General features: G+C 37.1%; 1 protein-coding gene across 2 annotated transcripts in view; it reads left to right on the top strand.

Moving 5' to 3' along the window:
- Window positions 1-25,753, top strand: part of AATK (apoptosis associated tyrosine kinase) — a 2,480,061-nt gene that overhangs the window by 2,404,589 nt on the left and 49,719 nt on the right. For both annotated transcript variants that reach the window (XM_044085080.1, XM_044085081.1), the window contains 2 exons: window positions 3,718-3,862; window positions 9,386-9,625. In XM_044085080.1, coding sequence (XP_043941015.1) covers window positions 3,718-3,862; window positions 9,386-9,625 — 385 coding nt within the window. The remainder of the gene's footprint in view (window positions 1-3,717; window positions 3,863-9,385; window positions 9,626-25,753) is intronic.

Here is a 25,753-nt window from a genome sequence, read left to right on the forward strand (position 1 = left end):
TATTCTTAAAAATCAGTACCAAAACACTTTGTCTACATTCCTCAGGCATCCTCTCACTTTCCAAGATTTCATTAAACAATCTGGTTAAAAACTCCATTGTCATTTCACCTAAACACCTCCATGCTTCCACAGGTATGTCATCTGGACCAAAAGCCTTTTCGTTCTTCATCCTCTTCATAGCTATCTTTACTTCCTCCTTGCTAATCCATTGTACTTCATGATTCACTATCCGCATATCAACCAACCTTCTCTCCCTCTCATTCTCTTCATTCATCAACCCCTCAAAGTACACTTTCCATCTGCTCAACACATTCTCCTCGCTTGTATGTTTCCCTCATTGTCCTTTATCACCTTTACCTGCTGCACATCTTTCCTAGCTCGGTCCCTCTGTCTAGCCAATTGGTACAGGTCCTCTTCTCCCTCCTTAGTGTCCAACCTTTCATACAACTATGTCACCGATGACATATAAACTATAGATGGGAAGTGATGCTGACAGAGTTTATAGTCATTTAGAAGAAAACTCAATTATGGCAGTAGAACAAAAGTGCAATAAAAGAAAGTCATATGGAATAAAGGATCATTTATTGTTAAATAAAGTCATAGTGGAGAACTGTAAAAAGGGGAAGAATTTAAGTATGACATGGATTGACTATAAAAAAGCATTTGATAGTATCCCACATTCATGGATAAAAGAGTGCTTAAAAATGTATAAGATACACCCTACACTGATCGATTACATTACAGTGATCATGAAACAGTGCAAACCATGATAAAGGACAGATTATTATCCCAGGGATAAAAACTCAAAGTGGGATATTCCAGGGTACTATTCTGCCTTGCCCTTAACCCATTAAGCTGTCTACTTAACAGCATAGGCCATGGCTATAATTTTGCTCCTAGAAAACAACCAAGTGTAAAGACTTCTCATCTTCTCTTTGTCGATTATTTAAAACTGTATAGCTCATCAAATGAGGAACTGAAAGCACATCTGCAGGTTGTCAAAACTTTTTGGTTGGGTTAGAATATGGCATAATTTTTTTTTCTGTAAAATTTGAAATTAACATTTTAAATGAAATCCAAATCTCTGATAATTGCAAGTGCATGTACGCTGACAGGGTCTTTATAGTAACTTGGGAGAGACAACCAAGTAATGGGATATTGGTATGGCTGGCAGGGGACCTAAATCATTATCCTGAATAAGGCCCCATTTGTCTATGATTGTTTCTATTGACTCTGGAGGTGTATGCTGTAACAGTACAGAATTATTAGCCCTTCAAGTAGGTCAGAAGAATACGGAGTGATGTTAGAAGGGATAGCTATTCTTGATGAAAGAGAAGACATAGGGATGTCAAAGACAGAATGTAGGTGTCCTGCAAGCATGTCAGACCCCCCACGCACACAACAAATATGCTATATGCAGCAATACTTCTAATTTTTGTATGAATCTTGGGATGTTGAACAAAAGCTGTTGTCGCATTTATATTGTTTGTAATTGTTTTTTTGTTTGTTTTTTTATTCATTGCACTAAAGAGTGAACTAATTTATTAGTAGTCATGGATTCTGTAATATAATCTAAATATGTTGCATTTTTGTAACATATTTTTGCAGTACCTTTTATACAGGCCCCCGGCAAATTCAAAGAGGATGACATTTGCCAAGTCATACAGTTTGCATTATTTGGAGTGATGATCAGGTTCATTTGATCTTCAGCATCCAATATGTAGTTTTTGTTCCACATTACTATGAAACAGTCTTCTCTACAAAATTGGATGTTAAAGGATTTCTGCATTTAGTTGAAAACTGTTACTCTGGCGGTTAGTGCAGTGGACTAAAGCTCCAAGTTGTTAATGATCTGTTTCATTTATTTACATGCCGAGTGACATTGAACAAGTCACTTAAACCACACAGTGTTTTGGAGCAATTGGAGATATGAACTAGGCTCTTTAATGTCTCCTGGACCTGGACTGCATGCCTAGTAATTATAAACCCTTTGTCATCACCTGATTGGATCTTATAGTATGATGCTACAGATCTTTCTATGATTTCATGTAGTTCATCCAAAGCTACCAATAAGATACATGTAATTTATTTTCTCATGCTGGTAAGAGCTGTACACTGTCAACAAAGTAGCTCTCACTACCTTTATGTTTTTTTTTATAGTTTCCGTGTTGTTCCTTCCCATTGTCAAACAACAGTATAATATTTTGGTTTCCTAAAGAGTCCTGTAAGCACCATCTCAGTGGAGCCAGAGGGAGACAGGTGTGCTGATTCCTAGGCAGAAAACTGAATGCTGAGCGTAGGATCACAGGATGATTACAGGATCATAAGAAATACAAAGCAATTGAGTCACAAAAACATTTAAACATTGGCAGTACCCACCCTCACATTGTAACCCCGCCCTTCCTTCTTAAGAAGGGCAAAGCAGGTAAGTCCCAGACTAGGTTTACTGGTACCCATCCAATCATCCAGGTTTAATTTGTAGGATGTTAGGGCATCACAGAGGTAGGGTAGGCATATTGTAATATATTTGTCTCTCCAGTGTGTTTTATTTATGTGCTGGTGGAGATTTAAGTCCCTAGTTCTGTTATTACTACAGCTGTTTGATTTGCAAAGGTGCAGGAGATCAAGGAGAATAGGGACCCTAATAGCACATAATGAAAGGCATAGATCACCCCAAAGCAGTCTATAATAAACCATGTAAAAAAAGGTAATGCTTCTAGCCTTTCCTGGTAGCTGAAGGACTTTGGCTAACAATGTTTTCTTTAGCAACTTCTGGAGCCTTTCCAACTGCTTAATATGTCTAAAAAACTGTATCCTAAAGGAGGCACTGTACTCAGTAATTGGTGTTATTGGGGCTGCAAAGTGAGGGATGACACTTTATTTTGACCTGGATGATATGCCTTTACATGTTAATTGTGCTAAATGAAAGGAGTTTCTAATTACTGCTTCTACAATTATCAACCCAGATCCCAAGATCTCTGATTATATTATCACTTTATAGTAAGAAAATTGGTTATACTGTATATTTAGAGAGAGAGATGCTTACCAAATGTGACAATATTATGCATTTAATTTTAGCCCTTATTTTGAACACCATTTGTTTATGAGGGTTAGTTCCTGCTGTAATGAATGGGTTTCAGAGAGACGTTTGACAATATTGCCCAGTTTGCAGTCATCTGCAAACTAAGTTAACCAAAGGACCTGATTCCTGGTGTTGATATCGGAGAAGTAGATGCTGAAAGCCAGGGGTCCCTGTAATGACACAACACGCGTTACCTCCCTTACTTTCTCAGGAGGTATTTGACACCTTAATTATGTGGGCTCTGTCTTTCATTCAGTTGATTATCCTTTTTTTCACATATGGATCTACTTTTAATGTACTTAGCTTGTTTACAATGTATGGTGTATAGCATCAAATGCTTTGGCCTGATCAGGATAAGCTGTGTGAACAAAATGGCTGTTGTCTACAGCCTGGGTGACCATCTCAAAGACATTGAGTAGACAGGATTTCCCTTTGACAAAGCCTTGCAGATATGGGGTAGCCTGATAGCATTTTTGGTATCATGCATGATGCCATCCTTGCTGGCCACCCTCTGATTCTTTTTGCTGTCCTATTGGTGATGTAGGTGAACTTAACAAGGACAGGGACTAAGAAATTATCCTTTCACTTGTCAACTCCTCAACAGCATTGTAATCTTTTGTATGCTTAATTTGTAGGAAAGTCCAACCAGAGAACTAACTGACCAGGTCTTCCCAGAAGTGGGAGACAATCCTCCAGGAAAAGAGGCCACCACTCCAACTACTCCATCAGAACGACAGAACACATCTGATGACTCCTCAGATGGGAACATCTCTGAAGAAAGTGAGTAAATCTTTAAAAGCAGTCAGCATGTCTTTAAGTAAGCTGTGTCAAGGACCATTGATATTAATGTTGACGGAATAAATGAAAGTCTCCTGGAGCTTTTCAGCTTTTCTGTTCGAATCAATGCTAGATGTTGCAAGTTGAACACTGCAAGCATTAGGCAAACAAAAGCATTTATTTTCTATAAAAATGATGCATATTCCATGTGCGTTTGCTATTACAATAGATGGAACATAGCCACTTATTTTCCTGTTGTTAACAATTGTACACTTTTACCTGTTTACTTCCTCTATACTTTAATGGTTGTATGGATTCTTCTGACTGGGACAATGCTTCAATAGTTGGCACTAGTCACTACTCATGGACTACCATGTGTGCAACAGATAATGGAGAATAAACTAGATATGAGGAAAAGGTCTGACTGGGCATTCCTAGACTTAGAGAAAGCATATGATTCCAAGAAAGACAAGTTGGGCAGTCCTTTGTTGATAATCCTGGATGCACAGGTGGAATTTGCCATTTATGTACAAGGATCCAGTGACATAAGTGCGAGCACTGTTCAGACTCACAGAGGGATCCCCAGTTGGAGTGGGGGGTTCATCAGGGTTCAGCTCTGAGTTCACTGCTGTTCACACTGGTGAAGGACTGCATTAAAAAGCAGGTGGGGGTGGGGGGATAAAAAAGCTACTGTATGCAGATGATGCGACATTGCAAGCAGATTCTGAACAGGATCTTCATCAGATGATGGAGTAATGGAATGTAAAACTGAAGGGACATAGGATGAAACTGAGTACAGGCATGTCAGTTGTCATTGCAGCAAAAGGGAGACAGAAGGAAAATAGTGGAACTGTTTAACAGCTTCCAGCATCTGTGAAGAGTGGTTGAGGAGAAAGGAAGTCCAAATGAAGAGGTCAAAACTAGAGTCAGAAGGGCTACTGCACGGACTTTCAGAGGAAGTGAGTGACAAAAGGATACTTCAAAAAGGTGAAGTGCCTGGAATAGGTGATAGTATGTGCACTGTGGGACAATGGTGACATCAGACCAGAAGCCAAAGTATCTCCACTTGCAGACAAGGGGAACGGAAACAGAATTCCAATGGTTCAGGCACATGTGCAAGAATGCAAAAAACCAGTTTGGTGAAAATGGTTTTGGGAGAGACAAGAAGAACAAAAGAGGAGCAAGCATATCCAGCAAAGAGCTAGATTGAGAGAAGCTGGTGACAGTCAGGTATGACTCTCAAAGAAGGTAGGAGAGTGGCACTGAATAGAGAGAGAGGTGGCCACAGTTCCCATGATGCCTATGTAGAAAACTTCAAAAAAGGGGATCGATGATGATATTGTAGTCTGTATTGGTAGGGCTTTGTTAGTTTATAGAGGGTTATCAAAGTATGTCAGGTCATTGATAAGCTTCTGGAATGTTTTCAGGATGGGAGAATTTAGCTATTTGATTTCTTCTTAAGTAGGTAGATTCATCACTCCCTTATATTCTTGTCTAATATTTTGATATTTAGAATAGTTCTTGTGTAAGAGGGACGATTTCCATCTATGGCATACATTCCTACTTTTTAGCTTGGATTTTATTTCTTTGCTAAGCCATGGGCAAGTTTTAACTTTAATCTCAGTTTAATAGCAACAAAAAACGAGACCTTTTCTATCACTTGGTGCAATGTATTAAATCTGTGAAGCACAGTAGTGAGGGAGGAGTCAGCTTTGTAGAGGGGAGACAAATATGTGCTCTGATATTCAGAGTACAATAGGCTTTCCTTGGATTCAAGAAGAAAATGTCCACGTTTAATAAGTATTGTTGATGGTTTGGGATTTCTGTAGAAATTTATGGCCTAGCTTGGAAAAAGGTCACTTAAACCACTGAGTAGGCAAGTGACATACTTCATTTATGAAGGGTGATTTTTTTATGAAGAAATTGAACACAAACGACATATTGGTGTTTGGGATTCTTGAGTAAAACAGAGAAGACAAGCTGTGTAAGGTTGTTAAGGAGAGAATTTTTTTTCCTTTGGGTTTATGAATGCCAAGGAGATTAACGTTTAAAGCTCCTGTTACAATTGTAAAACTGTGAGAAGCATGGGAAAGAATGGTGTCATCTGTATCTTGGAAGAGTTGTGGTTGGAGCAGGGATGAGTATGAGAAATATGAGCAGTCTGATGTGGTCTGAGTGTGTTTCTATAGAAGAATTCTTGCCTATCTGCTCTGAAGGTTCAGCCAGCCAAATTTCCATTACTCCAAGGATGTCAGTTAAGTTGTTCTTATTGTTAAGGCTTTGGGCACTGAGTTCTGCTAATGATATCAGAATGGAACAGAGTGAGACCTGAAAAACAAAAATGTACAGATATTAACATACTCTTGACTGAGTCACAAAAGAGAGTCCAAACCTGCTCATTCATACAGCTCACTTTCCAGCAGGAGAATGTCCAGCAAACTGATGTCTACCACAAAGAATTTCCCCTTACCCTGAATAAACTGTAAATGGCATTGATTCTGCAATGCAGGACCTTTAAAACAAGGTCACAAGTTATTACACATCTTTAATCTTATGTTTATTATATAAGTTGTACACACCCTGCCCATCAGCATGTGAGCACAGCCACCAAAACCATGCCTCAGTGGTACACCTTTACAGTTATCGGTGGCCTGTCAATCACATGTGCAGTCAAGGTGGTTTAGGCCCAAAGAAAGTAATGCTTGTTAACCCAGCGTAAATCTGCTGTGCTGTCCATCATTTATACTGGGGCTTGAAGCCTGCTTTCCTACTCACCCAACACGGATCTCAAAACAAATTACCATAATAGTAATGCTGAGAATATACAGTCAGACAGATTGTAAGGATCTAACCTCTGTCTATTCCAGTGTATTACAGGACACACATTGTAAGCAATGACTATTATTTAACATAAATGGAATCCTGCACTGTGGGGCCTTAAAAGCAAGGTTACAAAGATCATAACATAAACTACAAGGAGTCACTAAAACAATCCATAACTGTCAAGTTATCCGGCTTGCTTTACAGTCAGAAAATGTTGATGAAGCCTCACTGCACCAGAAATACATATCCAGAAGAGCAAGACCAGTTACCCAGTCTGTTACATTTTGACAGTTCACCTCTTCTTTCAATTCCACGAAGCAGCATTCTGCCATTTTAAGGATGAAAAATGTCTCATTTCCTGCATCTACAGTTGAGTTAGCAAGACTTGTTTAATTACACACCTTAGAATTGTTCGATGACGGCACATGTCTTTGTCTTCTGGCCTGGGTTATAACTCAGAAGGGTCCATGGATAAGATGACTCAGCCCGTTAACTAATGTTAAATAAATAGGTAAACAAATCATCTTGCTTATTTCTTCCTCAGAAAATAAGCACCTTTAATTGAAGAAACACAAGCATTTCACTGGTCTTATTTGTCTTGACTATTTAGCCATGGTTAGACTTTTGATGGATAAACAATAACAGCCTTTACCTTTTGAGTGGAAGTGGGACACATCCCGAGGATCAGTCACCAAGCTGACTTGATAAGTCATTGCTGCGTCAAGCACGTAAGGTGTAGATTTTCATTCTGCTAGAAGCACTCTCTCTTTATCCCTGACCTGAACTGACCTGAACTGTCTAACATGGTGTTGCTGTCTAGAATGGTAGTGCAGTGAACACTGCAGATAATTCCATCACCCAAGTATGATGCAGCAGGGCACCGCTGTTTATTTCTTCAACTACATCTGTGGAGCATAACCTCATAGTAGATGTGGTGTCCTCTGCAGATGGGAAATTCCTGACACTCAAAAAAGATGTTGAAAGGCAGTGGTGGGATAACTGGGTACTTAGTATGCTGGTATCTGTTTCTGTGGAAAGCAATTTGGTGGACATTTTCCAGCAGGAAAATAATCTAGTAGACTTGATAAAGAACACATAATCAGTGACTGAGCTTGTTCTTGTGAACTAGTTATGGGTAGTGGTGCCAGTGGTTTCAGGTTTTCCAATGCAGATCTCTGCTATTGCAGCATGAACCCAGCTGTGTGAGCTGTCTCTGCATTCTCACCAGCCATACAATATTTTATTCTGCCCAATTTTCTTGATCATCAAGGTGCTGCACCAACACAATATTTTGTTTAAAAAAAAAATCCCTAAGGGGCATCAGCTTCCTGTAGTTCGATATAAGTAAACATCAGGGTCGTCTCTATATCATCCCCCTCTCCCATGTTCTCAATGAAAATGGCTTTTACTTCATGAGGATGTTCTGGAGATTGCTGAAGCAATGTGACTGCCTCTTGTGAATCCTGCAGCACTTTTGGGGATCTAGCTCTGGGGGAGCAGTGATTTTTCCTAATTCAAGTATCCTTCATGTTTTTCTAAAGTGTTACTGGAGTAGACATCATCTCTGCCATAAGAATATGGCTCACTGTCATGGTTGCAGGTACAGACAAATGGGGTTCCATTTGTAAGGTTTTAAGATTGATTGGTCAATATGTCAAATATGTTAGCATGTAATATCAAAACTGAAGTATTTTGAAAAATGTCGGTAGTTACATCTGTGAGATCACAGTACAGAGAGGAGTGGGATTTCACTGTTTCCCACTGTGCAATCTTAAATTTGGTATATGTAATTAGCAGGGTGTGTGGGTGATGCAGGGGATCTTGTTCCCTACATAAAATGTATGTAAATGTGTTTTTTGTATGTGTTTATGTTTTTTATGTATCAGTCTTCTATGATCAGTGTTTTGTGGTTTAAACATTTGAGTATTCAATCTTTTAATAGCAATCTGACAATTGTATTCTGCTGTTTAAATGCCTGAGCAGAATAATTTTCTGGGATCTGTTAGTGTCATTCTTCTAGTCAGCAAGATTGTTCTGCCTATTTCAAGCCAATTATTCTACCTATTTCAAGCCAATGATACACTTTTTTTTATAAACTAACAATTATTTCAGCTGGATGGAATTGAGTTTTTTGGCTTTATGTCTGCTTGCTGTGGCATATGTTCAGAACTCCGCAAATGAGTTCTGCAAACCTGTTATGCACTGTTAGTCTCAACCACAGTAAACATAAACTGAGTTCCTCTTATTATAATATGCCACTTTAGTTTAATATTTTGTAAAGCATTTATGCTTAAGGAACTATATACTGAGCAGGCTCCATGTAATAGCTTTATTTTTACTATTTTTTTTTACTTGCACGGGTGTTTACAGGTGCTACATAAAATACTTGCTGGTGACAGAACATAAGTTTTAAGTGAAAAAAATGATTAGTGTATTAACATCTTCTGAGTGTATATTAGCTATGTTAACTGTTGCTTTTCTGTATTTATTTTTAATACTGCCGTTATCATTTAAAAATAAGGTTCAGGAAAGTATTCTTAGACTGCGAGACAGAGTGCTCGCATGAAGATAGAAAACCAGCTGTTGACTTTCTGCATTTTATAAGTAGTAATGTTAGCAGAACTGATGTCTTGACCTCCTTATTCAGAGGTTGCTGTGTTTCCATGGAAAGATAATTGAATTTTCTTTATTTCTCTACACCAGGTAGTGGTGGGCTGGAGTGGGAGGATGATTTCCCCACAGCGGAAATAAAACCATCTTTTGTATCTTCTGAGAAAGGGGCCGTGTTGCCATCAGATGTAGAAAGACCTGACATTCCTCAGCCTGTTGCAGAGCAAAAGAAGCCAGTACCTATTCAGTATTCTCGATTCTCTGTCTCACCTGCACCAGTGTCCCGGTTCTCAATAACACACGTCTCTGACTCTGATATAGAATCTGTCGGAGGTAAAAAAAATTATCTTTTTCCATTGTGCTGTTATCAGCAACAGCAAATATAAGAAATATGTAGTGCTTTATGTTTATTAAACAGATAATTGCTTGTTTTGCTAAATTCTATTTTTTACCCTTTTAAAGAAGAACTTGTTTTTATATGTATAATTATTATGTTTCTGGAAGTTCAAGATTGAGCTCTTTCAAGTGAACAGTCTTTGATCAGGGGAAGAAAGGATGAAATTGGTTTCTTTGCAGCTGCAAGCAGGGGAAAGAAATGCAATCATGTTTATACTGTGGATTGTGGCTAATAATTCTGATAGAGAAGGATATTCATTGATCGGGTTAGAGTACTTGTCCCAGAAGCTGATTTTGCAGAATGACATATCCTCAGGCACAAATTAGGAAGACGTCATATGAGAAAACACAAACAAAATACTGTATTAGAAGAGCAAAGCCTTTCAAACCCCCAAAGCATCAGGAGAATCTCCTGCAGCTGTACTAATTATAATCAATTTCAGGGTTGCCATAACTTTAGAGGATTGCTGTTTATTCAGTTTCATATGACAAAATAGTATTTGGTAAAATCTGTTTTAGGGAACCATTGCACTAAAAAATGGAGGTACTTGGACCCTAGAGAAAAGTTAAACTATTTACTGAAAGGGGTAATCATATGAAAAGTTGGGACTCACCAGAGCGAGTCCTAAAAGATGGAGACCAAATTGCTGAAAAAGTGGACTTATATATACTAAGTCCAAGATGGCTACTTCCCAGAATATTCCCTTTTTCCAAGCTATAGGAATGTCAGAGTTGGTATATATTAAGTTTGTGGGGGTGGGGATCTTACCCCTCACATCAGGAGGACGCAGAGGTACTTGCCTCCCCGTAAAATAAAGAATTTTAAAGGAGAAGAGCAATGTTCAATATTCCAGATTTTGCTGTCATTTTGGCCTTTTTTTGCTTGTTGGCAGTCAGCATTTCAAGTGCAAACATTTCAGTAGGGAGCCACTGGAAGGACCAGGACATGCCTGACCCGGCATGTTACATCCACTGAAACTGATGCGGTCATCACTGGCTCATTTGTTCTGCTGCCTTGTCTGACTTGGGTTATGATTGCAGTGATCACTCCAGTCCATAATTCTTGTTGCTTTCTGGTTTTGAACTAGTGTTTGTTTCATTTCTAATCATTGCAAACAGTATGAGATCACAGTGTTTCTCACATACACCATATATCCCCTAGTCCCCCCCCCCCCACCCACACACACACATATATACACAGCAAGTTTGTTGATGATACTTGCATAGGGAATTGTACCAAATGCCTCAGCCAGGTCCAGATATGTAGTGTGGTCTGCATAAGACTATGTGGCACTTCACTTACTTTTTTGAAGAAGTATACAAAGTTTCTTACAAAACCTAAATAATATGGATCAGTTTGAGGTTACCAATACCCATATTAATAAGCTCTGAGTTATGTTGTGGCTTAGACTGATGAGGGATTTTACCAGTACTGAGAGTCACATTTAGTAGATTTAAAAGAGGACCTGAAAGTCCATATTTAACATTAATAATCAATCTACCTGATATAGGATCAGGGCCCATAGATGTAGACTTCTTATTTTTGACAGAACTGAGAGAACTTGTTCCATAGAAATACTTCTTGGCGAGATAGGCTGGAGGAGTGGGGACCATGATGATAGACTGTGGGGAAAAAGTTGGTATTAAATTTTTCATCTGGGATATTAGCAGTTTCCATGGGTCCAGAATGTGTGATCTAATTTTGGATTAACTCATAAATTTGTTGGATATTGTTTTTTAACTTCTGACATAGTTAAATAAGAATTTGCAGTTAGTTTTGGTGTCTATGCCATTTTGAGATGATATTCAGCTTTAAATTTTCTAACTGCGACTTTGAGTTTTTTTTATTAGCATGTTTAAACATCATATTCTGGAAGAAGTATGAGACCTGTGTAAGTACTTAGTGCTTTTGTTCTTTTCTTGTAAAGCTTTTCATGCAGGTGTTCTACTATAAAGGTTTATTTTAAATATCCCAGACTATTTAATACATGTAGAGAGAGAGATTTTATCGATATGGCTATGGAGCCGAGACTGGTCTAGATCTCAGAGATAAAGGTTGTAGCTTCAGATATGGACCCAGTCTGGTCTGAGACTGGTCTAGATCTCAGAGATAAAGGTTGTAGCTTCAGATATGGACCCAGTCTGGTCTGAGACTGGTCTAGATCTCAGAGATAAAGGTTGTAGCTTCAGATACGGACCCAGTCTGGTCTGAGACTGGTCTAGATCTCAGAGATAAAGGTTGTAGCTTCAGATATGGACCCAGTCTGGTCTGAGACTGGTCTAGATCTCAGAGATAAAGGTTGTAGCTTCAGATATGGACCCAGTCTGGTCTGAGACTGGTCTAGATCTCAGAGATAAAGGTTGTAGCTTCAGATATGGACCCAGTCTGGTCTGAGACTGGTCTAGATCTCAGAGATAAAGGTTGTAGCTTCAGATATGGACCCAGTCTGGTCTGAGACTGGTCTAGATCTCAGAGATAAAGGTTGTAGCTTCAGATACGGACCCAGTCTGGTCTGAGACTGGTCTAGATCTCAGAGATAAAGGTTGTAGCTTCAGATATGGACCCAGTCTGGTCTGAGACTGGTCTAGATCTCAGAGATAAAGGTTGTAGCTTCAGATACGGACCCAGTCTGGTCTGAGACTGGTCTAGATCTCAGAGATAAAGGTTGTAGCTTCAGATATGGACCCAGTCTGGTCTGAGACTGGTCTAGATCTCAGAGATAAAGGTTGTAGCTTCAGATATGGACCCAGTCTGGTCTGAGACTGGTCTAGATCTCAGAGATAAAGGTTGTAGCTTCAGATATGGACCCAGTCTGGTGAGGAGTGCAACAGAATTTACTTAAGTCAGTATGAAGTTATAAATCAGCTTTAAGAAGTTGCAGATCAGCTTTTGAGAAATCCCTGAACGCAGAAGTATTAGTTCTGAGATTACTGCCAGCTTTATATGAAAAAATTCCCAGTTTGTGATCAGATTTTATAAAGGAAGATGATACCCATGGAGTTGTATGTGCTGAGGCAACAGTAGTAAGGATAATATCCAGGATATTTTGTTATCTGGTTGGAGCGGTCTTAATTTTTATTAAATAATCGGTATTCATACGGCTGAGGAAGTACTGGACATGTTTTCATTTTGTACTACAGGTGAGACATTTTTTTGCTACACAAATTAAATTACCCAGGATAAATCAGTAAGCAAAACTGGGCTACAGTGCTTTTATAACCACAAAAATGTTCAAAAGCCTCTAAGCATGTTTTCCAAGAGCTTAGGGGCTTTTTACCTAGGATAAATGTCATTTACGATATTGAGATATCTACCATGGTCAGCATAAGTGTTGGGTGGAGATCTATGCCTGTCAATTAAGTGGTAGTTAACCTTATTTGTGGTGACTTGGATTTACAGAAGATCAAATTTTGCATCTGAGAAATTAGCTGTGAAATAAAAGGTTTTGCCAAAGATTGATACTCACCCACTCAGTAGCATAGCAAGGGTGGGATGAAGGTCGCATTTGCCCCAAGTACAAAGTGTTATGGGGCGTGGTCAAGAAGTGCAATTCCTTCATTACTTTTTACTGTGTTTTTTATTTAGTTTAGCTTTTTGCTAGAAGAGCTGAGGGGGCATGGACAAATCAGCTTGTCACAGTATAAGCCAAAGGCCCTTTTTTTTTCACTGGAATAGCTGAGGGGGTTGTGTATCGGCTGAAGGAAGTAGTAAGCCATATGAAAGAAATGCACCAATCAGCTTACTGCAGAGTAAACTGAAGTGCCTTTAATTTTTTATTTTTATTTATTTGCTCTTTGGTAACTGAAGGAGGGAGGAGCATGGATCGACTGTAGGACCAGATTGGTCCAAATGTACCAATCAGCTTGCTACAGTTTAAGCTGAAGTCCATTTGTTTTACTTTGCTGTTCTCTTGAAGAGCTGAGGAGTGGGGCACTGGGCAGTAGATGAGGCAGCAATGACTCTGCTCCTCACAGTTGCCTGTGGGTCTAAAATTATGATAGGTGCTGTACCCAGGAATTGAGAGAGTACTGTCATTCAAAATAAACCATGTTTTCATAATTGCACATATGTATACATGTGCTTGAGTTGAGGAAAGGCCTTGAGTTTGGGTATCTTTTTACTATAACTTCTGACACTGCATAGCCAACCTGATATGTTTTGAATTAGGATTAGTTTGGAATGTCTAAGAGATTGACTGTGAAACAAGGCCCTTTGTCAACAGCAAATGTTTTAACCAGAATGCAAAAGCCTTAGTAAGAGGGGGTGCATATCATCTTTGGCAAAGCAAGAAGCCTATTGGAATGACACCAGCTGCAAAACCAATTATTAAGGCCATTTTTTTTTTTAATTCAGGCATCATTCTAGGTGATTGCAAAATGCCACTAGCCTTCTTTTCTGCCTCGTACAAATACTTATCAAAGTCAGTTGTAACTTTCTACATCTCCCGTTAGATGTACCACCTAAAAGTACATTATATTCACACTGAATAAGGCCACTACTAGGTTGTAGTTGTATTTATCAGGATGTAGGGATTTAAAAACCCTTGCAGCATCCCACATCTTGGTGTTGGTGCACCGTGAAAGACAGTTAACTTTAATCCTGTTCTTATCAGTGTCTCCAGTTACCAAAACATTACCTTACATGGTTACATACACAGTACTCATTAGGGACTTGGGAGCTGCTCCCTTATGACTCATAGAAGCATGTTTGGTGTCCACTGAAGTCATAAACTGGTGGTGATTTAGTGATCTGGCCTGGTGGTTGAGGTTTCTTAGCCCTAATTCTAGGTGTTTAAATTCTTAGAAGCTTGGGGAGTGACTTATCCATCTCTACGTAAATAAATATGAGTGCTTTGTACTACAGGTGAGCATGCGTGGTGCTTACCAAGTGTGTCATGACTTGAGAGGGTGGTGCCAAAATAAATAATTACTTGTATCTGTGAACTATTGAATCTTGTTGCAGTAGTAATAAAATGTTGACAACGAAGGACAGATATGGTTATCTTAGAGTGTTCTTTCATATGCTTTGTTGCACTAGTGTTAAATCTGCTATTATTAGGGGTGGATTTAAATCTTTAAGCCACTCTGTCTGTAACATCATGTTTGAACAAGCATCTTTACTGGATGAAAGTTTCTTGTAGTCCATCTTCACTCCTTGATTTCAAAATGCCAGTAGTCTTGTGTTTATATCTTTTCAGTTTATTGTGGTTCATTTGCAACATTTGCAAACTTGCACGCTCTTGTCTTCTGGTTCCTGAATTCCTTTCCCTGTAGTGTGTCTGTTGTCCATTACAAATTACTCCTCAACTTAAACTGCACTCATTCTTCCACCCCGTTTAGAGCGGAGGATTAACATTGTCATTTGCTGATAAGCTTCATTCTGTATTCCTGATCTTGATGGCACTTTTTTTTTCTAGTGGATTTACCTTATTATCAAATAAATAAAACAAAAAAATGAAAAAGAACAATCATCTTAATATTCTTGTCAAGAAACTGCGCTGTTTATAACTGATACATTACTGCCATACTAGGGACAGCAGGATACTTGGTACTCTCTGTTTCACAGATTAACTGGAACAGGTGAAGGAGAGATATTTGAATTGTTTTATTTTATTTGTTAACCAGTAAAGAGCACTGATCTCCATAGACCTTTTCAGTCTCAGTTTAGGAACACTGTCTGGTTAACTGAGTTGCTCAGAGTCACACAGGCAAATGGAAGTGAGGGTATCAAACCAGGGACCACTAAAAACAATTCATTAACATATGAGTCTGTAGCCAGACAATATGGAAACAGAAATATTCCAAGCTGTCTAAGGTTTCTGTTGACAAGATAGCAGCATGTTTTAAAATGAAACATTTTTTAATGTGTGAAACTCTTTGATCTCCTACATCTTTCCTGCCCTTGGCATAGTGGTTTCATTTTAAGTGAGCTGATGATAAAATAAATTTAGGAACATATTTTGGAACCCTACATGCACTGAATTGCTGCCTTCTTTCCTGAGGAAGTGGGGAGATGCAACATTTGCTGCAGCACTGGGAACCGACCTATGATGGACACAGGATCCAACTCTCTGTCGCTTTGTGTCTATCTCCTTTCTTTCTTTCTCTGTGTATCTCACCCACACAGCACCTGCCTCAGCTTACATTTCAGTGTCAGACATTCTGAGTGTCAAAATGTCCCAAAGCCCTTCCGTTTTTCCTTTAAGGCCTCCCCCAATGAATTTGTGTCGACTCTAGGCATTTAGTCATCCTGCATAAACTTTACACTGAAACTTTGGGGAAAAGTCCTGCTGAAATATGATGTGCTACCAGTAGATGGCAGCACATCAGCAGAAGTTGAGTAACGTGCTGCACTATATTGCTCTTGTTTGGTCAAAAGTTAGAAACCTCTTAATGTAACGTAGTGGGTTATACTATTCAGGTCAGGACAAGTATATGAACATTACAAAACTGGTGGTGAAGATGGAACAACTTTGTTCTGTTATGGCAGTGATTGTGATTCAGTTAGTGAACCATGTACTACAGAACCAGCTAAAAGCAGAAAATTAAGCAAGCCAAAACCAGCTCTGCTCAGTTTTGCTGCATGAGACGCCATCGTGTTGAGATGGGAGTACCAATTCAGCAAAAGTCTAGTAACATAGCTACAACACAAAACAATTTAATTAGTATTCTATAATGTACACACACTGATTGTACAAACATCTGGTAACATAGCTACAGCATGGCACAATCTAATTAATATTCTATAATGTGCACACACATTGATTGCACAAACATCTGGTAACACAGCTAAAACACAGAACAATCTAATTAGTGTTCTCTAATGTACACACTTACTGTACAAATGTGTGGTAACATAGCTACAACACAGAACAATCTAATTAGTATTCTATAATGTACACGCTGATTGCACAAACAACAAACATCTGATAACATAGCTCCAGCAAAGAACAATCTAATTAGTATTCTATAATGTACACACGCTGATTCCAAAATGTCTGGTAACATAGATACAGCACAGAACAATCTAATTAGTATTCCATAATGTACACACACTGATTGCAGAAACATCTGGTGACATGCCTACAACACAGAACAATCTAATTAGTATTCTATAATGTACATGCTGCTTGCACAAATATCTGGTAACATAGCTACAACACAGTACAATCTAATTAGTATTCTATAATATACATGCTGATTGCACAAACGTGTGACATAGCTACAGCACAGAACAATCTAATTACTATTCTGTAATGTACACTCTGATTGAACAAACATCTGATAACATAGCTGCAACACAGAACAATCTAATTAGTATTCTGTATTGTACACACTAATTGCACAAACGGCTGGTAACTTAGCTACAACGCAGAACAATCTAATTAGTATTCTGTATTTTACATGCTTATTGCACAAATGTCTTGTAACATAGCTACAACAAAAAACAATGTAATTAGTATTGTATAATGTACACTCTGATTGCACAAATGTCTGGTAACATAGCTACATCACAGAACAATCTAATTACTATTATATAATGTACACACACTGATTGCACAAATGTCTCCTAACATAAGTAAAGCACAGAACAATCTAATTAATATTCTATAATGTACAGTCTGATCGCACAAATGTTTGGTAACATAGCTACAACACAAAACAATGTAATTAGCATTGTATAATACACACCCACTGATTGCACAAATGTCTGGTAACACAGCTACAACACAGAACAATCTAATTAATATTCTATAATGTACCCACACTGATTGCACAAACACCTGGTAACATAGCTACAACATAGAACAATCTAATTAGTATTCTATAATGTACACTTACTGATTGCATAAACGTCTGGTAACATAGCTACAGCAAAGAACAATCTAATTAGTATTCTGTAATGTATACACTGATTGCACAAACACCTGGTAACATTGCTATAACACAGAACAATCTAATTACTATTGTATAATGTACACACACTGATTGCACAAACGTCTTGTGACATAGCTATAGCACAGAACAATCTAATTAGTATTCTATAATGTACACACTGATTGCACAAATGTCTGGTAACATAGCTATAGCACAGAACAATCTAATTAGTATTCTATAATTTACACACTGATTGCACAAACATCTGATAACATAGCAGCAACACAGAACAATCTAATCAGTCTTCTGTAATGTACACACACTGATTATACAAATGTCTGCTAACATAGTTACAGCACAGAACAATCTAATTTGTATTCTATAATGTACACACACTGATTGCACAAACATCTGATCACATAGATTCAACACAGAACAATCTAATTAGTCTTCTGTAATGTACACACACTGCACAAATGTCTGGTAACATAGCTGCAACACAGAACAATATAATTAGTCTTCTAAAATGTACACACACTGATTGTACAAATGTCTGCTAACATAGTTTCAGCACAGAACAATCTAATTTGTATTCTATAATGTGCATCCACTGATTGCACAAACATCTGGTGATAGCTACAACACAGAACAATCTAACTAGTATTCTATAATGTGCACTCTGATTGAACAAACATCTGATAACATAGCTACAGCAAAGAACAATCTAATTTGTTTTCTATAATGTACATCCACTTATTGCACAAATGTCTGGTAACATAGCTCCAGCACAGAACAATCTAATTAGTATTCTGTATTGTACACACAAAGTGCACAAATGTCTGGTAACATAGCTGCAACACAGAACAATCTAATTAGTCTTCTATAATGTACACACACTGATTGTACAAATGTCTGCTAACATAGTTACAGCACAGAACAATCTAATTTGTATTCTATAATGTGCATCCACTGATTGCACAAACATCTGGTGACATAGCTACAGCAAAGAACAATCTAATCAGTATTCTATAATGTACACTCTGACTTAACAAACATCTGATAACAGCTACAACGCAGAACAATCTAATTAGTATTCTGTAATGTACATGCTTATTGCACAAACGTCTCGTAACATAGCTACAACACAAAACAATGTAAGTAGTATTGTATTATGTACAGTCTGATTGCACTAATGTCTGGTAACATAGCTACAACACAGAACAATCTAATTAGTATTCAATAATGTACACACACTGATTGCACAAATGTCTCCTAACATAGTTACAGCACAGAACAATCTAATTAGTATTCTGTAATGTGCAGTCTGATTGCACAAATGTCTGGTAACATAGCTATAGCAAGGACAATCTAATTAGTATTCTATAATGTACATCCTTATTGCACAAATGTCTGGTAACATAGCTACAACACAAAACAATGTAATTAGTATTGTATAATGTACACACACTGATTGCACAAACACCTGGTAACATAGCTACAACACAGAACAATCTAATTAGTATTCTATAATGTACACCCACTAATTGCATAAACATCTGGTAACATAGCTACAGCAAAGAACAATCTAATTAGTATTCTATAATGTACACACTGATTGCACAAACACCTGGTAACATAGGTACAACACAGAACAATCTAATTAGTATTGTATAATGTACACACTGATTGCACAAACATCTGATAACATAGCTACAACACAGAACAATCTAATTAGTATTCTATAATGTACACACTGATTGCACAAATGTCTGGTAACATAGCTACAGCACGGAACAATCTAATTAGTATCCTAAAATGTACACACTAATTCCACAAATGTCTGGTGACATAGCTACAGCACAGAACAATCTAATTAGTCTTCTGTAATGTGCACACACTGATTGCACAAACATCTGGTAACATAGCTACAACACAGAACAATCTAATTAGTATTCTATAATGTACACACACTGATTGCACAAATGTCTGGTAACATAGCTGCAACACAGAACAATCTAATTAGTATTCTATAATGTACACACTGATTGCACAAACATCTGATAACATAGCTGCAACACAGAACAATCTAATTAGTATTCAGTAATGTAGACCCACTGATTGCACAACTTTCTGGTAACATAGATACATCACAGAACAATCCAATTAGTATTCTATGATGTATTGACACTGATTGCACAAATATCTGGTGACATAGCTACAACACAGAGCAATCTAATTAGAATTTTATAATGTACACACGCTGATTGCACAAACGTGTGATAACATAGCTACAACACAGAACAATCTAATTAGTCGTCTGTAATGTACACACACTGATTGCACAAACATCTTGTAACAGGTACAACACAAAACAATCTAATTAGTATTCTATAATGTACATGCTTATTACACAAATGTCTGGTAACATAGCTACAACACAAAACAAAGTAATTTGTATTGTATAATGTACACACACTGATTGCACAAACGTCTGGTAACATAGCTGTAGCAAAGAACAATCTAATTAATATTCTACAATGTACACGCTGATTGCACAAACGTCTGGTAACATAGTTACAGCACAGAACAATCTAATTAGTCTTCTGTAATGTAAACACACTGATTGCACAAACATCTGGTAACAGAACTACAACACAGAACAATCTAATTAGTATTCTATAATGTACACACACTGATTGCATAAACGTCTGGTAACATAGCTACAGCAGAGAATAATCTAATTAGTATTCCATAATGTACACCCACTGATTGCACATCTGTCTGGTAACATAGCTACAGCACAGAACAAGCTAATTAATATTATGTAATGTACACACTGATTGCACAAACATCTGATAACATAGTTACAACACAGATCAATCTAATTAGTATTCTATGGTGTAAATGCTTATTGCACAAACATCTGTTAACACAGCTACAGCACAGAACACTTTAATTAGTATTCTGCAATGTGCACCCTGATTGCACAAATGTCTGGTAAAATAGCTATAGCACACAACAATCTAATTAGTATTCTATAATGTACAGTCTGATTGCACAAATATCTGGTAACATAGCTATAGCAAAGAACAATCTAATATTCTGCAATGTACATACTGATTGCACAAACGTCTGGTAACATAGCTACAGCACGGAACAATCTAATTAGTATCCTAAAATGTACACACTAATTCCACAAATGTCTGGTGACATAGCTACAGCACAGAACAATCTAATTAGTCTTCTGTAATGTGCACACACTGATTGCACAAACATCTGGTAACATAGCTACAAAACAGAACAATCTAGTTAGTATTCTATAATGTACACACACTGATTGCATAAACGTCTGGTAACATAGCTACAGCACAGAACAATCTAATTAGTATTCCATAATGTACACCCACTGATTGCACAACTGTCTGGTAACATAGATACAGCACAGAACAATCTAATTAATATTCTGTAATATAGACACTGATTGCACAAACATCTGATAACATAGCTCCAGCACAGAGCAATCAAATTAGTATTCTGTAATAGACACACACTGTTTGCACAAACATCTGGTAACATAACTACAACACAGATCAATCTAATTAGTATTCTGTGGTGTAAATGCGTATTGCACAAACATCTGTTAACACAGCTACAGCACAGAACACTCTAATTAGTATTCTGCAATGTGCACCCTGATTGCAGAAACTTCTGGTAAAATAGCTACAGTGCACAACAATCTAATTAGTATTCTATAATATACAGTCTTATTGTACAAATGTCTGGTAACATAGCTACAGAACCGAACAATCTAATTAGTATTATATAATGTACACATTGATTGCAAAAACATCTGGTAACATGGCTACAACACAAAATAATCTAATTAGTGTTCTATAATGTACACACCGATTGCACAAACACCTGTTAAAATAGCTGCAACACAGAACAATCTAACTAGTAGTCTATAATATACACACACTGATTTCACAAATGTCTGGTAACATAGCTACAACACAAAACAATCTAATTAGTATTCTATAACGTGCATACACTGATTGTAGAAACGTCTAGTAACATAGCTGTAGCACAGAACAATCTAAGTAGTGTTCTATAACATACACACTGATTGCACAAATATCTGATAACATAGCTCCAGCACAGAACAATCTAGTTAGTATTCTGTAATGTACACAGACTGATTGTTTTGTGTTGTAGCTATGTTACCAGGCATTTGTGCAATCAAATTAGTATTCTGTAATATACACTCACTGATTGCACCAACGTCTGGTAACATAGCTACAACACAGAACAATCTAATTAGCATTCTATAATGTACACACACTGATTGCACAAATGTCTGATAACATATTTACAGCACAGAACAATCTAATTAATATTCTATGATGTACATCCTTATTGCTCAAACATCTGGTAACAGAGCTATAACACAGAACAATCTAATTAGTATTGTATAATATACATGCTGATTGCACAAACCTCTGGTAATATAGCTGCAACACAGAATTATCTAATTAGTATTATATAATGTACACAATGATTGCACAAACATCTGGTAACATAGCTGCAATACAGAAAAATCCAATTAGTATTCTATAATATGCACACACTGATTGCACAAATGTCTGGTAACATAGCTGCAACACAGAACAATCTAATTAGTATTCTATAATGTACACACTGATTGCACAAATACCTCGTAACATAGCTACAACACAGGACAATTTAATTATTATTCTATAATGTACACACACTGATTGCACAAAAGTCTGGTAACATAGCTCCAGCAAAGAACAATCTTATTAGTATTATGTAATGCACACACTGATTGCACAAACATCTGGTAACATAACTGCAATACAGAAAAATCCAATTAGTATTCTATAATATGCATACACTGATTGCGCAAATGTCTGGTAACAAAGCTACAACACAGAACAATCTAATTAGTATTCTAAAATGTACATGCTGATTGCACAAAGTCTGGTAACATAGCTACAACACAGAACAATCTAATTAGTATTCTATAGAGTACACTCTGATTCCTTAAACATCTGGTAGCATAGCTACAGCAAAGAACAGTCTGATTTGTATTCTATAATGTACATTCACTGATTGCACAAACGTCTGGTGACATAGCTGCAGCATAGAACAATCTAATTAGTATTCTTTAATGTACACGCTGATTGCACAAACACCTGGTAACATAGCTACAGCACAAAACAATCTAGTAATCCATAATGTACACCCACTGATGGCACAACTGTCTGGTAACATAGCTGCAGCACACAACAATCTAATTAGTATTCTATAATGTACAGTCTGCACATACTTCTGGTAACATAGCTACAGCAGAGAACAATCTAATTAGTATTTTATAATGTACACACTGATTGCACAAACATCTGGTAACATAGCTACAACACAGAACAATCTAATTAGTATTCTATAGTGTGCATACACTGATTGTAGAAACATCTGGTAACATAGCTCCAGCGCAGAACAATCTAATTAGCATTCTGTAATGTACACAGACTGATTGCACAAACGTCTGGTAATATAGCTGCAACACAAAACAATCTAATTAGTATTCTATGATGTATATCTGTATTGCACTAACATCTGGTAACAGAGCTACAACACAGAACAATCTAATTTTATTGTATAATATACATGCTGATTGCACAAATGTCTGGTAACATAGCTGCAACACAGAACTATCTAATTAGTATTATATAATGTACACACTGATTGCACAAACATCTGATAACATAGCTGCAACACAGAACAATCTAATTAGTATTCAGTAATGTAGACCCACTGATTGCACAACTTTCCGGTAACATAGATACAGCACAGAACAATCCAATTAGTATTCTATAATGTATTGACACTGATTGCACAAACATCTGGTGACATAGCTACAACACAGAGCAATCTAATTAGCATTTTATAATGTACACACGCTGATTGCACAAACGTGTGATAACATAGCTACAACACAGAACAATCTAATTAGTCTTCTGTAATGTACACACACTGATTGCACAAACATCTTGTAACAGGTACAACACAAAACAATCTAATTAGTATTCTATAATGTACATGCTTATTACTCAAATGTCTGTTAACATAGCTAGAACACAAAACAAAGTAATTTGTATTGTATAATGTACACACACTGATTGCAGAAACGTCTGGTAACATAGCACCAGCACAGAACAATCTAACTAGTATTCTAAAATTTGCACACAATGATTGATCAAATGTCTGGTAACATACCTTTAACACAGAACAATCTAATTAGTATTCTGTAATGTACACACACTGATTGCACAAACATCTGGTGACATAGCTTCAACACACAACAATCTAGTATTTTGTAATGTGCACACTGATTGCGCAAACATCTGCTAACAGCTACAGCACAAAGCAATCTAATTAGTATTCTGTAATGTAGATGCTGACAGCACAACTGTCTGGTAAAGTAGCTACAGCACAGAACAATCTAATTGGTATTCTAAAATGTACACATACTGATTGCACAAACGCCTGGTAACATAGCTACAGCACAGACAAATCTAATTACTATTCTATAATGTACGCACTGATTGCACAAACATCTGCTAACATAGCTATAACACAGAACCATCTAATTAGTTTTCTGTAATATACACACTGATTGCACAAATGTCTGGTAACATAGCTGTAGCAAAGAACAATCTAATTAATATTCTACAATGTACACGCTGATTGCACAAACGTCTGGTAACATAGTTACAGCACAGAACAATCTAATTAGTCTTCTGTAATGTAAACACACTGATTGCACAAACATCTGGTAACAGAGCTACAACACAGAACAATCTAATTAGTATTCTATAATGTACACACACTGAATAAATGTCTGGTAACATAGCTACTGCATAGAACAATCTAATTAGTATTCTTTAATGTACACGCTGATTGCACAAACACCTGTTAACATAGCTACAGCACAAAACAATCTAGTAATCCATAATGTACACCCACTGATGGCACAACTGTCTGGTAACATAGCTGCAGCACACAACAATCTAATTAGTATTCTATAATGTACAGTCTGCACATACTTCTGGTAACATAGCTACAGCAGAGAACAATCTAATTAGTATTTTATAATGTACACACTGATTGCACAAACATCTGGTAACATAGCTACAACACAGAACAATCTAATTAGTATTCTATAATGTGCATACACTGATTGTAGAAACATCTGGTAACATAGCTCCAGCGCAGAACAATCTAATTAGCATTCTGTAATGTACACAGACTGATTGCACAAACGTCTGGTAATATAGCTGCAACACAAAACAATCTAATTAGTATTCTATGATGTATATCTGTATTGCACTAACATCTGGTAACAGAGCTACAACACAGAACAATCTAATTTTATTGTATAATATACATGCTGATTGCACAAATGTCTGGTAACATAGCTGCAACACAGAACTATCTAATTAGTATTATATAATGTACACACTGATTGCACAAACATCTGATAACATAGCTGCAACACAGAACAATCTAATTAGTATTCAGTAATGTAGACCCACTGATTGCACAACTGTATGGTAACATAGATACAGCACAGAACAATCCAATTAATATTCTATAATGTATACACACTGATTGCACAAACATCTGGTGACATAGCTACAACACAGAGCAATCTAATTAGTATTCTATAATGTACACATGCTGATTGCACAAACATGTGATAACATACCTACAACACAGAACAATCTAACTAGACTTCTGTAATGTACACTCACTGATTGCACAAACGTCTGGTAACAGGTACAACACAAAACAATCTAATTAGTATTCTATAATGTACATGCTTATTGCACAAATGTCTGGTAACATAGCTATAACACAAAACAATGTAATTAGTATTGTATAATGTACACCCACTGATTGCAGAAACGTCTGGTAGCATAGCACCAGCACAGAACAATCTAATTAGTATTCTAAAATTTACACACAATGATTGCTCAAATGTCTGGAAACATACCTTTAACACAGAACAATCTAATTAGTATTCTATAATGTACACACTGATTGCAGAAACATCTGATAGCATATCTTCAGCACACAACAATCTAGTATTCCGTAATGTGC

Source organism: Protopterus annectens, chromosome 10.part0 (genome assembly GCF_019279795.1).
Source record: "Protopterus annectens isolate FY-2018-M chromosome 10.part0, PAN1.0, whole genome shotgun sequence".
NCBI classification, from domain to species: domain Eukaryota; kingdom Metazoa; phylum Chordata; order Ceratodontiformes; family Protopteridae; genus Protopterus; species Protopterus annectens.